The 15,544-nt window shown below is 40.0% G+C and overlaps 1 protein-coding gene across 2 annotated transcripts in view; it reads left to right on the top strand.

Annotated features, from left to right (window-relative positions):
• Cdkal1 (CDK5 regulatory subunit associated protein 1 like 1) overlaps positions 1 to 15,544 on the top strand; it is a 555,277-nt gene that overhangs the window by 394,315 nt on the left and 145,418 nt on the right. For both annotated transcript variants that reach the window (XM_031358356.1, XM_031358355.1), the window contains exon 12: positions 279 to 459. In XM_031358356.1, coding sequence (XP_031214216.1) covers positions 279 to 459 — 181 coding nt within the window. The remainder of the gene's footprint in view (positions 1 to 278; positions 460 to 15,544) is intronic.

The following is a 15,544-nucleotide window of genomic DNA, read 5'->3' as shown; positions in this document are numbered from 1 at the left end:
AAAAAAAAAAAAAAAAAAAAAGATTCTGAGGAGAAAGTAAAATAAAAACTGTCTAAAAATATTAAAAATGGGTATGTCTGAGAATGACCAGGGACCACTATTCATTGTACTTCTTAGTATTGAGGATATTTCAAACCTAAACTAATTGCAAATGCTCTGTCCTTAAAACATAAATTGTATATTTTTAAATGTCATTTTAACATGTCAAGGAAATAATAATTTTGGCTTGTAGCCAACTTTTTTTTTTTTTTTACATTTTTGTCTGTTTTTCTCTCCAGGGTTCCTGGAATAACGATTGCTACGGATATTATCTGTGGTTTTCCTGGAGAAACCGATGAGGATTTTCAAGAAACAGTGAAACTTGTTGAAGAGTACAAATTTCCAAGCCTCTTCATCAACCAGTTTTATCCAAGACCAGGAACTCCCGCTGCTAAAGCCAAACAGGTTCCAGCACACGTGGTGAGAGTCTGTTCATAGGAGGCTTAGCTTGTGCCAGTAACTACACAGACAAACCTGTGTTGTCTCCCCAATGCCACTGACTTATACCTAACTCATATGTTGCAAAATATGAGTACATGTCCAAGCTTGGCATGGGCATGGAGTAGTTAAATGACCTTACATAATAAGAGGACAACAATATCATCCTCTCTCTTCAGGAGGAAGGTTGAATTTTTAAAAACTTTTAAAACTACTATATTGTATTTACTTGTATGTACATTATAAATCTTGGGATGTTTTGAAATCAGGCAACATTTAAGTACATGGGCGTAGGGGCTGGGATGTGGCCCAGCAGCAGAGCACTTAATTAACATACATGAGCCTCTCCTTACATCTTCAGCACTTCAAAGCAAACAAGTCAATAAAATAAAAAATAAATATCTGAGTAAATAAGCTTCTTACCTTCCTAATGATAAAAGAGCATTTTAATTATTTATTTGTTGAAAATGTTGTGGCTTTGCTTGCTTGATTCCTACACATCTATCAGCTGTCTACTCTTCTATCCATCTAATGTGTGCATCTATGTGTGTATCTGTCTTCTGTTTATCCACTATCATCTAGCTATCAATTCATCTTTTACTTATCCATCAACTCATCCATCCAAACAAATACACCTTGTACTCTCAGCTCTTTCAGATTGACAAAACAAAAAAAAAAAAAAAACGGGCCAAACTTTAATACCACAGATAATTAACTTTACACAGACATGAAAATTAACTGGGGGTTGGAGAGATGGTTCAGTGGTTAAGAGCACTGATTGCTCTTCCAAAGGTCCTGAGTTCAAATCCCAGCAACAACATGGTGGCTCACAACCATCTGTAACAAGATCTGACTCCCTCTTCTGGAGTGTCTGAAGATAGCTACAGTGTACTTACATATAATAAATAAATAAATCTTTTTTAAAAAAGAAAATTAACTAATTTATTACCTTGTCTATTTAAGTTATTTATTATGGAGGTCTCATTTTTTTTGATGTTGGAGGGTCTGTAAATTGGCAGTGCTTGTGTAGCGCACCCTGTATCACAGTCATGTGTGGTACAATTCCACCTGCCACCCAGGTGCCTTCTTCCCCTCCTGTGGTCATCTGCTCCTTACAAGCAGACATCAGTTGTTGATATCTTTCCTGTCATAATTCAATCCATTTTCCTAGCTTTATCAGAACCGTTTTTGAACTAAAGCATATTTACTGACCTAGTTTTATATATCTCTCATGATGGTCCATGTGCATTATCTCCTAATGGCTGTCAGGTGGGCAGTCAATCAGTTGAAGAACATCCTTCATGTATGCATGTCTCTGACATGGCTACGCAGAAAGGGATCCTGGTCCTGTTGCTTCCCAGGGGAAGCTGCTTTTCCTCATTTAACAAGAGACTTCATCAGAGTTTGAATTTGGCTTTTGTGCGTTTCCCTGTCATTGTGTTAGTAAATGCAGTGTTTTGCAAAGTGGCTCTAGGCCATGCATCTTCTCTGCTGTATAATGTTTCCTCGTGTATTATCCATCCTACTAGCAGAAGGATGTGGGTGCTTTGAACTTCTTAAAATAAGAACTTCTGTGGATATAGTCATCGCCAATCTTGTTTTGATCTTTTGTTTCGTTCTGTAAGCTTTACTGCTGTATCTAGTAGAGTGTAATTGTGTTTTCATGGGAAATGCAAATGACCTGCTTGGCTACATACTGGCAGAACATCTTCCTAAGTAGTTGAATAAATGTAAAACCCCTGTAGCTGTGTATAAAAAAGCTATCAGATCATCTGCCTCCCAGCTCAGAGCTGTGTTCTCATAATGTTTGTATATTACCTATGTATTGTAATCTAACTGTGGCTTTATATCTCCTTGGAAATGAGTAGTGTTCAACTGTCTGATTATTGTATGGTACCCCACCTCGCTGTGGTTTTAATTTGCAGTTTACTAAAGACATCTGGTGGTGAGCATCTCCTCACTTGTTCCCCACTGCTCACATGAGTTCCCTTGGGCAAGGTGTTTGCTTTTTGCCTATTTGAAATATGTTTTTTGATTTCTTAATGCAAAGTTTTTAGAATTTTTTTGTAATTTGGGATGACAATCCTTCAGATACTTGTGTCTCACAGAGATTTTTCTCTGTGTCTTGTCTTGAGTCACAAGTACTTTTCCACCACCTTTATAAAACTCCCTCATGTGTTTCTATCTTGGCTGCCACAAGAAGCAGGACAAGGTGATGTAGGCAGAGGGAATGTGTGCCTGCACATTTCTGAAGGCTGCAGGTGCAGAGGCAGGCCTTACCAACTCTCACATGTGAAGGAATCTTTCCTGGCCTCTTTCTAGTTTCTGGGGAAATGCTGGCTAGCCAAGGTCTCCTCCTTTGCCATCAGGTAGCTTCAGTCTCTGCCTTCATTGTCACCATGTGTCCCTATGTGTGTCCTACGGAGACCTCCATCTCCTGGAGGGCTAGAGGTTTCTCCCACGCTCATCTTAACTGCTTTCATCTACAGCATGATTTCTAACATTTTGAGGTGACTAGAACTTCAAAATGGAAGTTTTGGTGACACAATCTGGTGCCTCTTACATTTTAGTAATTATACTCTATACAAAAACCATTTCAGGAAGTTTTAGCTTTATAGAATGCAGAATCATAAATTGCAAGAATTAGATGTTAATGAGGAAACTTTAGAGATTTACTGTAAGACTTAAAGTATATGTGTGTCTTCTTTCACCTCCAACATTTACCACAAATTAATTGTTTACCCTGCCTATTGCAGGTAGTTTATGAAAAAGCTTATTGCAACAGTCACTAAAATACAAGAATTTGGTGTATGAGCAATAAATATTAGTCCTCATTCCCTTACCAAGACAAATCAATAATGAAAGTGAATCTAGTGAAGGGCGAGCACCTTCCGGTTCCTCTCCTTAATGGCTTTCTCTTCTGCTTTAGAAATCACTCTCTCTTGCCAGGCATGGTGGCGCACGCCTTTAATCCCAGCACTTGGGAGGCAGAGGCAGGCGGATTTCTGAATTCGAGGCCAGCCTGGTCTACAGAGTGAGCTGCAGGACAGCCAGGGCTACACAGAGAAACCCTGTCTCGAAAAAAAAAAATCACTCTCTCTAAGAAAGGCTTCTTTTTTAACATGTATTTCATTCCTCTTAAACACTCCCAATATGTTCTTCCCTCACAAATGGACTTCAGTTTCCCCCTTTTTCCTAAGCTGTTTTATATCCACAGTAACATTAGTATAAGCAATCTTGCTGTTTTAATGGGGTATGTTAATGCCCTGAGAAATGAAATAAATTGTATATGTTTTTCAATCATGCCAATCGCAGATGGTCACAGTACTGGACAGTCAAGTTTGCAAAAGGTAAATTCTTACTATGGCTATCAAAAAGAAGCAGAACAGTTTAGCGTTTATAATGAAGATCAGGTGATATATTGTCATGAAAAGCTAAACTGATTTCCTTCCTGGCTATTGCAAGGATGCTTCTGCAGGAGATTTAGTGGTGGAAATACCCAACCAAGTGCGTGACCTTGGAGGACTGATGAAAGGTCAAATTTACATGTTTATTTTCTCTACTGCATTGTTCTTTCTTCCTTAGTCTTTATTTACTTTAATTCTAGCAATATTTTTAATTGTGGCTGTGCTTCTCAGGCTGCCTGGGAAAGGTCACTTAGGTTTAAAAAACAAAACAAAACAACAACAACAAAAAAAACCCTTTTTGATCCTTAGCTATCACTTCTAGACTGACTTCTGAAAAACATTTAATGAAAACTAATGAATTGTGCCTTGGTCTTTATTTGAATACCTATGTCACTTGGAGGAATATGCCCTAGCTAGCTGTAGGGATATTCATACTAGTGGGCAACGTTAGTTATGATATTAAACCCAGCTTAACCCTAAAATAAAAGTGATATCTCTAAATGTATTAGTAAAAGAGAATCATGGCTCACTTATCAGAAGTTTCTAGATTGTTTTACCCTTAGCCTAAAGAAGCTAAGGACACTCCTTTCCTGAGCCCCAAGGGCTTCACGTTGTGAGCCATGAGGAGGGGTCTGGAGGGATGCCCTCTAGATAGACAGAAGCAAGTTTCCTAGTTTTCATGTTCGCGGGTCCATTCTTGCCATACATGTTTAAGTCAAGGTGACCTGGCTGCTTAGAACAGATGCAGAATACAGAAGTTTGTTAAATCAAATGCCATCCTAGTGGCTCTCCCAGATCTTACTGCCTATTGGATCAGGATATACAATATTTAAAAATATATGCCCCTCCTACCTCCACATGTACACATGTCTGAAAGACCTCTAATACTCTCTCCGCATCTTTAAAAACAAAACCAAAAAACAACAAAAACACCTTGATTTCTGAATATGATCTAAGGATTAGAGAAAAGGGTGCTGTAGTTCAGGAATCTTGATCCTTTCAGCCTGGTCCACAACATCATAAGGCTGCTGTGGTTCTTTATACACAGTCTCAAGTGTTCACATCAAGTGTTTTTCTGTGGAGCAGAGGAACAGGAGGCTTCATATTTAGATCATTCAGAACATTTTATTCGGAACTAATTCCCAAGCATAACCTCAGGGAAGCATTCTTGCTAGTTGTATGTGACCTCTTCTGGTTATCCCTTTCCTGAACAGAAGTGATTGTGGATTCCTGTGTCTGACCCCTGCTACTGGGGAGACAGAGACAGATAGAACATAGTCTCAGGCCTAGCCTAGATAGTTTAGCAAGACCCTGTCTCAAAATTGGAGGACAGAGAGGAGGGAGGAAGCGAGAGAAGGAAAAGGGGAGTAGTTGGGAATGAATATAGCCCAGGGTTCGAATCCCTGCCTAGCATTTGAAGGGTTCTGAATGTAACTCTGGGGTAGGGGCAGTATCTCCTCTTTTCTGGATTCAGTTTTTCTTTGTACTTAGTGTAAATCAGATGTCTGGCCTGCCCATCATTTTGTTGTATATCTTTTTTCAGCAGATTACTAGCAGTTTTTCAGGGTGACTGTAGTGTGGGGAATTATGAGTGACCATAGGATCTGAGATGCTTGGCACTTGCTATCTGAGTATGCAGTTGATGCTCATTTAAGAAGAGAAAACTAAAAAAAAAAAAAAAAAAAAAAAAAAAAAAAAAAAAAAAAAAAAAAAAAAAAACTAGAATGTAATGGCCCCCAAGACCCCTTGGCATGCTTGGTGACACTTGATTCTCTTTTGTATGGTTGTAGGTTCACCTTTTCACTTTTAGTGGAAAGATTTGGGTGCTTGCTTGTCCTAGCTGATTATTATCTCAGATGTTAACTCTGTCTCACCATCTTTTTTTTTAAATGACTATGACAGTTTGCCCAAGCAATTGATTGGCTCTTTTCTTGAATCTAATCTGACATTGCTGAAACATTGTTACTAGTTTCTTGTAGGTTCAGATGGCAGCAGTGACTAATAATGGTACAGGAAAGAATGGACCCAAAAGATGTCTACATCCTACCGTTTAAAAATGGACATGTTAGCCTATACATGGAGTAGGCCTTTGCAGGTGTTATCTATTACTTTTGATACAAAAAAGTTATCCATGGAGTACAGGTGACATTTTAACACACATGTCTAGTGTGTTGATCTGATCATAGTCCAACTCCTATAGAAGATTGGACGTTGTTGCTTCTGTGTAACCCAGTACCCACTACCTGTCCTTCTCTTTCCTGCCCCTCCCACCTCCAGTGTGTACTTACTTGTTTTCTACTTCTGGGTGACCATTTATATCATCTACCACGTGTTCTGTATGTCTCTCGGTAGATGCCTTGTGTCTCACAGTGCCACTCACGCAGGTATACATGACTACATAATATTCCATTGTCTAATATGCCACGCTTTCTTCATTACTCTGTTGAATGCTGCTTCTGTAGTGACTGTTGAATTGTGCTATAGTAAACCTGGGTGTACAGCTGTCTCCCTGACACACTGATTTCCTTTCCAGTAGACACATGCTCAGGAGAGAACTTGTGATTAAGTGTTTAAAATTCTCCAGATGTATGGATAGCTTGAGTTATCTGGGGCAGGGGCAACTCATTGTAACCACAAAGTCCTTCTGAGAGATAGGAAAGGGTATCAAATCTGAGGACACAAAATTGGAAACAGCAGTGCAGCTGGGGTGCTTTGAAGGTCGAGGGCGTCTGGGGTGACTCCCAGGATCATCCTCTAAGCTGGAAAAGAGCAAGAACAGTTTTCCTTAGAACATTGAGAAGGCCATCAGAAAGCCTTCATTTTGTCTCAAGACATTTCAGATGCTGCAAAGTGAGAATGGGTTGTTTTAGAACACTAAAGATAAGCTGAGCCTAGTGGTTCATGTCTGTAATCCCACCATTGGGAAGGTTAAGGTATCCCACCTTAGCTGATCATAAGTTTGAGGCCAACCGGACTACATAAGGAGAGCCTGCCTAAACAACACACACAGTGACTCCATTCATGATACCATAATGTCCTAATAGGAAACTCACACAGAGTGGGACACTTGGGCTTCTGGTGAAAGCTGTGTTCATTGATTATTCATCTTTTTTTTTTTCTAACTAAGGCTTGTTGTCCCAGTAGATGCCTCATGATTATTTGAATTAATTTTTTATCACTGCATATTCAGAGATCTTTTTACCATTGCTGGATTTTTCTCAAACTACATTCAATTATGTGACCCTACACCATCACAGAGCCTCTGAAGCTGCAATTTACAGCATGACCTTTGTCAGGACGTGTGGGCCTTGTCTGTGTTTCTGGTCTTTGAGAAATTTGGAGACAGTCTTCCTATCCCTGTTGATACCAGCACACCTGGCAAGTGGCAGGAAGACAGCACAGGTAGACTTCATAAACGCTGTTAACTGAATTGTGAAGGCTGAGTTATTGTCCACCATTACAAGAAGCCAGTGCCTGTAAGGGATCTAGATTTCCTAATTACAAGCGAGCATCAGGGAACCATCCAACATTTAATAAGCCTGTAATTCTTTCTCACGGTGCTGGCCAGCTGAGCTCTGATTTGCTTCTTTGGGGTTGGGTGACATGCAACATACAGGAGTAGATTACTGTCAATAAGTGAGTCAAGGACTGTAGACAACACTTAGGTTCAGATGGCTTTACGGGACATGTTAAATAGCTTTCCACTGACCTGGGAATGGTGTGGCGCTTACAAATAGCAGTGCTTATCTGTAGAAATCTCATTTTAGAGAGGAAGTACATAGGGACAGAGTCATCAGAAAGCCCATTAGGAGATTTTGCAAGAGTGAATTTGGAAACAAGTTATTCAGTGGGTCTAGGCATGTCTGTGACTAGCTCCTGAGGCATCCCACAGTCTCTTTCAGGTTTGATGTCTAAGTCCTAGACATAAATCCATGTCAGCAAAACTATTCTGTGTTCAGTGGAGAATACTAACTTGTTTACAGAGGTCATCTTATGGCCTTTCGTGCACTTCAGACACCACCACTACATATTCCAGGGACGCCTGAACATTTCAAAAAACTTAGGAGAATTGCCAACTGCTTCCTACTTGATGCTGTCTGGCACTTCTACCTGTTAAATCCTAGTGGTTCTGAAACTGTGTCCTGACCAGCTCTGAAATTAGAAACACCAGCCCTTCAAACACTGTCCTGTCTTCTCCCTCACACCCCCAACTTGATTTTCTCTGTCCAAAGTGTCTCTACTCTACAGTTCCAGGACTGACTTTTCATCATCGCCTCTTCTTTGTGTTTTTTTGATCTAAGTACCAGATCAACTTGTAAAGTCAGTGTCTTGTAACCCAAAGAAACATTAGTCTGGAGCACATTTGAAAAAGACTCGGTTTTTCTTTTCTTTCTTTCTTTTTTCTTTTTTCTCTCTTTTTTTTTTTAAAGATTTATTTTATTTATTTTATGTGTATGAGTACACTGTAGCTGTACAGATGGCGGTGAGCTATCATGTGTGTGGCTGCTGGGAACTAAACTCAGGACCTCTGCCGGACCGATTGCTCTGGTCCGCTCGCTCCAGTCCTCACTCCGATGTAATTCACTGTAGCTGTCTTCAGACACACCAAAAGAGGGCGTCAGTTCTCATTACAGGTGGTCATGAGCCACCATGTGGTTGCTGGGATCTGAACTCAGGACCTTCGGAAGAGCAGTCAGTGCTCTTACCCACTGAACCATCTCACCAGCCCCCTCTTTCTTTCTTTTTTAACACCTTATTAAATTGAGCACTTCTTTTTATTCTTCTGTCTACCTTTATTCAAAACCTAAGGAAAAGAGGTAATAATGTTGAACTTTGAAGGATATAAAAATAACACATTTGTTGTTAAGCCTCAGCTGTAGAGAGGAAGGCTTGTGAGTGCTGCTCCCAGGGCAGCTCCCAGGGAGCAGTCCTGTCAAGCACTTGGTTGTCTACCATGTTGAATTTGAATCTTCATCTAGGATGGGATACAGTATTTAAAGCTCTCATGAAGGAAAGGGCTGTTTTGTTGAAGCCAGAGATCTTCAGTATTGCAGACCCTGTGTATGCAGGTGGGGTCGAGCAGCATACCATTTCCCCATGGGCAGCAGGGGCTCACCAGAGAGGTGCTACCTGGGAGATGATTGTATTGAAGAGTGGCCTCCTGGGGCTGGAGAGATGGCTCCTCAGTTAAGAACACTCACTACACTTGCAGAGGACCTGGATTCCATTCCCAGCACACACAAGGTAGCTCCAGTTTTCAGAGTATCTGACTCTCTTCTGGCCTCCATAGGCAGTAGGCACATGTGAGGTACACAGACAAACATGCATGCAGAAACTCCTCTGTATAAAATAATTTTTAGAAGCGTAAGCTCCTGATTTTTCTCAGTCAGAACCATATTTTCCAAATGCCAACTTTTCCCCTGAGTATGCTCATTGTTACCACTTCAGCCGTTGCATTCGACTCTTGCCTTTCATCCCAAACTTTGGATAGGTCCTGATGTGAGTGGAAGAACTCTATCACCATGTCATTCAACTGTGCGAGTAGTGGGGTGCTTACTGTGCAATGGAGACTAGGTTCAACAGAAGTCCTGATTCTATGATCAGCTTTGCTCAAGATATTACAGAGCAGCGGGGTTTAAAAAGTAGGATTTGGGTGATAGCTGTTCAAAAGATTCCCTGATAATCATAAGCCGTTTCAAAACAAACAAAACAAACATGAATGTCTCTGCTTGAGCATCCTGTTTGTCTTAGAACCACCATTTCAAGTTTCTTTTAAAAATCTAAATTTGGGATAATGAAGAGTCTGTATGACTTCCATTCAATGAGAGTGACCTCTGGTTTTGATTTGTGATGATCTTTTATTATTATTATTTTATTTTTTAAAATCTAGCCATTGCCCCCCTCCTGGTCCCCTCTCCTACAATTCCTCATCACATTCCTCCTCCCTTCCCATCTCCAAGAGGATGCCCTTTCCCCCAAGCAGGCCTCCCCATTCCCTGGGGCCTCAAGTCTCTTGAGGCACATCTTCTCCCACTGAAGCCAGACCAGGCAGTCCTCTGTTATATATGTGTTGTGGGGAGGGGGCTTAGACCAGCTCCTCTATGCTGCCTGGTTGAAGCTCAGTGTCTGAGAGATCTCAGAGGACCCGGTTAGTTGAGACTGCTGGTCTTTCTATGGGGTCTCCCTCCTCCTCAGCTTGTTCCAGCCTTTCCCTAAGTCAACCACAGGGGTCCTCAACTTCAGTCCAATGTTTGGTTGTAAGTATCTGCATCTGTCTCAGTCCACTGCTTGTTGGGCCTCTCAGAGGACCATCATTCTAGGCTCCTATCTATAAGCACACCATAGCATCAGTAATAGTGTCAGGCCTTGGTGCCCTCCCCTTGAGATAGGTCCCTAATTGGGCCTGTCACTGGACCGCCTTTCCGTCAGTCTCCTCCATCTTTGTCCCTGAAGTTCTTTACACATGAATAATTCTGAGTCAGAATATTTGACTGTGTGATAGCAATCCCATTCCTCCACTTGATGCCCTATCTTCCTACTGGAGGTAGATTATACAAGTGCCCTCACCCTGCTGTTGGGAATTTCATCTAAGGTTCCTCCCTTTGAGTCCTGAGAGTCTCTCACCTCCCAAGTTACTGGTACTTTCTAGAGGTTCCCCCTACCTCTCACCCCCCAGAGGTTGCATATTTCCATTTATTCTGTTGGCCATCAGGGATTCTCTCCTCTCTCCCCCACCCAATACCTGATCATGTTTTTCTTTTCCCCTCCCTCTCCTCTCTCCCACTGAGATTCTTCTCTCCCTCTGCCTCCTGTGATTTTTTTTTTTTTTTATTCCCAACTTTGATTGAGGCATCCTTACTTGGGCCCTTATCCTTGTTAACCTTCTTGAGTTCTGTGGATTGTATCCTAGGTATTCTATACTTCCAGGGTCAGGGGGTGAGACTGATACTCTCTTACTAGTGAGTACATACCATGCATGTCCTTTTGAGTCTGAGTTACCATACTCAGCGTGATATTTTCTAGTTCCATGCATTTGCCTGCCAAACTCATGATGTCCTCATTCTTAATAGCTGAATAGTATTCCATTATGTAAATGAACCACATTTTCTGTATCCATTCTTTGTGGAACATCTGGGTTGTTTCCAGCTTCTGGCTCTTACACATAAGGCCACTATGAATATAATTAAGCACATGCCCCTATGGTATGGTGGGGCATCTTTTGGGGCATATTCCCAAGAATGGTATAGCTGGATCTTAAGGTAAATCTATTTCCAATTTTCTGAGGAACCTCCAGATTGATTTCCAAAGTGGTTGTACCAGTTTGCAATCCTACCAGCAGTGGAGGAGTGTTTCTCTTTCTCCACATCCTAGCCAGCATCTGCTGTCACCTGAGTTTTTGATCTTAGCCATTCTGATTGGTATAAGGTGGAATCTCAGGGACAGCTTGATTTGCATTTCTCTGATCACTAAGGACTTTGAACATTTCTTTAAGTGCTTCTTGGGCATTCAACATTCTTTGTTGTGAATTCTCTGTTTAGTTTTATACTCCATTTTTGATTGGTTTTTGTTTGTTTGTTTGTTTGTTTGTTTTTGTTTTTAAGGTTAACTTCTTGAGTTCTTTATATATTTTGGATATTATCCCACTATCAGATGTGGAGTTAATGAAGTTTTTTTTTTCCAATCTGTATGCTGCCAATTTGTCCTATTGCCTGTCCTTTTGCCTTATAGAAGCTTTTCAGTTTCGTGAGGTCCCATTTATCAATTCTTGGTCTTAGAACCTGAGCCATTGGCATTCTGTTTAGGAACTCTCTCCACCCCCAACTCCCACCTGCCTTGTGCCAATGTGTTCAAGACTCTTTCCCACTTTTTCTTCTATTAGATTCAGTGTACCTGGTTTTATGTTGAGGTCCTTGATCCATTGAGCTTTCTATAAGGTGACAAATATGGATCTATTTTCTTTTTTCTACATACAGACTGCCAATTAGACCAGCACCATTTATTGAAGATGCTTTCTTTTTTCCATTGTATATTTTTGGCTTCTTTGTTAAAGATCGAGTGACCATAAGTGGTTGGGTTTATTTTTGGGTCTTCAGTTCTATTCCACTGATCAACTTGACTGTCTCTGTACCAATACTGTGCAGTTTTTACCACTATTATAAAACTCTGTAGTATAGCTTGAGGTCAGGAATGCTGATTACCGCAGAAGTTCTTTTATTGTTATGAATTGTTTTGGTTATCTTGGATTTTTTGTTTTTCCATGTAAAAGTGAGAATTGCTCTTTCCATGTCTTTGAAGAATTATGTTGGTATTTTGATGGGGATTGTGTTGAATCTGTAGATTGCTTTTGGAAGGATGGCCATTTTTACTTATGTTAATCCTACAGATCCATGAGCATAGAAGACCTCTCCATTTTCTCATGTCTTTGATTTCTTTCTTGAGAGACTTGAAATCTTTGTCATACAGGTCTTTCACTTGGTTGGTTAAAGTTACACCAAGATACTTTATATTATTTGTGACTGTTGCGAAGGGTGTTGTTTCCCTATTTTCTTTCTCAGCCCATTTATCATTTGAATAAATGAAAGCTACTGATTTCTTTGAATTAATTTTATATCTAGCCACTTTGATTTGTGATGATCTTAAAGAAAACCATGCTAAACAAACAAAACCTACATAATGTGTTCAACTCATTTCTTCAAACTTTGTTTTTATTTTGGCATTAACTTTTATCCTGCTTTTAGGAATTTTTAATTATCATGACTGTGATTACATTTGTGTTTTCTATATTAGGTAGCATGGTGGAAGGTGTTATAACTAAGAAAGACTGACTGGATTTATATAGAGAATATAAATCCTGTCCTTTGAAAATCATTTTTGTTATATTTCAGTCTAGGGTTTTTTGGGGTTTTTTGAGTTTGTATGTGCCTTGTTTTGTATAAGTTCTTGAAAAAATACAAGGGTCTACATAATTCTTCTGTGTCTTTTATGAACCTGATTTATTAAAATTATAATATTCAATTTGAACTCATTTTTATTGTCTCAATAATGGCTTTAGAAGAGATGAGACTCTGGGCTAACTTCTAAGGAAAAGCAGCTTATGGTGCTGTCTTATGGTTTTGATCTTATATTTCTTTCTCTGCGATAAGTATGGTTCAATAATAATTTTGTATTTCTCCTCTTTCAGGGAAGTAGAAATATAGTTTCAAGAATTAGAGCTGATGTTAAATGTACATTTGGGGCAACAGAATTGATTTGGTAATGTAGCATGAAGCTCATTTCTAACTCTTGCTCCTTAGAATTGTTTATTTCATAATTAAGGTCAAGAGAATCAAACCAAATGGTAAGCGTTCAAATGGATAAAAGCATATTTTGTGATTCTGTTCCATCTGAGTCTTCTCACCATGGATATGTGCCCTGACTCCTTAGTTTCCTCTTCATAGCAGTATACCATAGAACAGTGCATTCTATAGCAGCAAGTCAGGAGGGCTCAGGTGGAAGTGTGCACTGTGGGATTATCAGTGTGTGACAGACAGCCACGGGCTCTGCCTCATGTGTGTCCTGCTTGTCATCTTTGCAGGAATTTAAGGTTTCTGATTGGCAGAGCAGTTAGCTGGGCTCAGTGTCACCAAGTTGCTTTGTTTCGCAGTGAGGTAGAAAGCTGGGCCCGCATCTGTATTCTTTCTGCCCTCTTGTGCCTTGCTGTTATAAAAAGCAAGTGAAATATTCATTCCAGAAGTTTACAAAAATTTTAGAAAAAAAATGCTGACTTTTAAATTATGTCCTCTTAGGGCAATTGCATGTGTGCTTTTAGAAATGCTTTTAAGTTATTTTTGAATGCTTGGTGGTTTTATTTAGTGTACATGGGTGTCTGTATATGTGGGCACATGTGTGTGAGCACAAAGGCGAGGGTCTGAGGACAGCTCACGAGGTATTCTGTCCATCCACCAAATGGGCTCCAGAGACAGAGCCCAAGCTCTTAGTTAGGCTTGGAGACAAGCACTGTCCCCTGCTGAGCTGTCTTCACTAGCCCCGTTTTTAACTGCCTAAAATACTAGTAGGTATTCAGAAAATACTTAGGTATGTGGACATTCCAAGATTCATCAGTTTTGTTATTTCAGCATTTTGCTATGTATGTTCTCACATGTCCACTTTTGCATGTGTTTGCATACAAACATCTTTTTTTTTTTTTTTTTAATCTTTCACATGTTCTTGCTCCTTCCCTTCCCTCCTAAGAGAAGACAGTCAGGAAGAGACACAGCCATACTTTTTCCCTGAGCAATCTGTATAGACTACAGACAACTCCAGTCTGTAGTAATTAGTGGACGTTTCCTAAGGTGGGGAACCTTAGGTAATTACATTTTAATGGAATTTGGGAACTTTAGCATTGATTGTGATCGTTTTATCTAATCAACAGTTCATTCTCTAGTTCCATCACAAATCTCACCAGTGTCTGCAGCTGTGTTCTCCTGGCCGTGTGTTACACATGGTTACAACCTGTCATCTCTCTCAACTCGGGCCCTTCCTAAGCTTTTCCTTTCTCAATTTGAGCCTGAGTTCTCTTCACCGTTAGGCTAAGGTTATAGCTTCTGTGACTCTATGCTTTTATGCTTATGTGTCTGTATGCTTGGGCCTGTCTGAGTAAAGGTGAAGACCTACCCTGAGGAGAGTACATCTGGAGGTTGTCATGCGTTCCTACCCTTTACTAGTGACTTTAAGTTGATCACCTGCTTAGAAGCACTGTCTGGATTCTCTGCCTCACATTTACTGTGTTTGGATAAGACCTTTTAATCCTGACTATATCACAGAAGACAGAGTGGTGAGGCTCTAAAAACCAAAATATCTCAGTGACTTAGGTCCCATTCTGCTTTCTGGCTACTTAAATGGCTACAGTCATGCAATTTAAGACATTTTCACTCAATTTTTTAATCTATTACAAACTTCTGGATTATTTTTATCAGTTCTTAAGCCTGAGCTGATCTTTAAAATAAAATAAAATAAAATAAAATAGCTCAAATTTAGACAGGAGCAGAGAAGGAAGCTAAAGTTAAAAAAGGCAAGAGTTTACCTCACTGAAGTGCCTGTTCAATTACTTGGCAGTGGATAATACATTTAGAACCTTCCTCCTCAAAACTCTGCAGATCAAAACGTCTGTGGGTTGAGAGAAGCTGGGTAGATTTATGGATGATAAAAATCTCTGCTTGAAGGAGAATTTACAGGTCACGTCTGAAGCGTTTCTCCTAATGTTCAGTGAATCTCAGCACTAACTCTGCTGCATGGAAATTGGTGTTTGCTGCATGCTGCTGGACTCAGAAATACTTCCCTTCCATCTTGAATTTCTTTCCTGCCCTTCCTTCAACCTCTGGTATCTGTGCAATCACAAAGTATCCTCTCAAGCGACTTTGTGGTGCTTTGAACTTGTTATTTTAGGGAAAACTAATATAAAGAAATGGGAGGAACATTCCCTTGTAAGATCCAGCTAGTTCTGGAACCAAGAATGAAAATATATCATTCCACTGTCAGGGTGTCCTTTTACTGGTAGAAAGTGTTCTTTGTAGGTTATGAGCTTGGTTCTTCTGCAGTCTGCAAAATAAAGTGTACAAAAAATAGGATTTTTAGTCTCATGTTAAGTTTCCTCAGGCTATTGTTATTGTTTTTCCTGGTTG

Source organism: Mastomys coucha, unplaced genomic scaffold, assembly GCF_008632895.1.
Source record: "Mastomys coucha isolate ucsf_1 unplaced genomic scaffold, UCSF_Mcou_1 pScaffold7, whole genome shotgun sequence".
Lineage (NCBI taxonomy): Eukaryota > Metazoa > Chordata > Mammalia > Rodentia > Muridae > Mastomys > Mastomys coucha.
The sequence above is the reverse complement of the archived record's forward strand: the minus strand, read 5'-3'. Positions and strand labels throughout refer to the sequence as shown.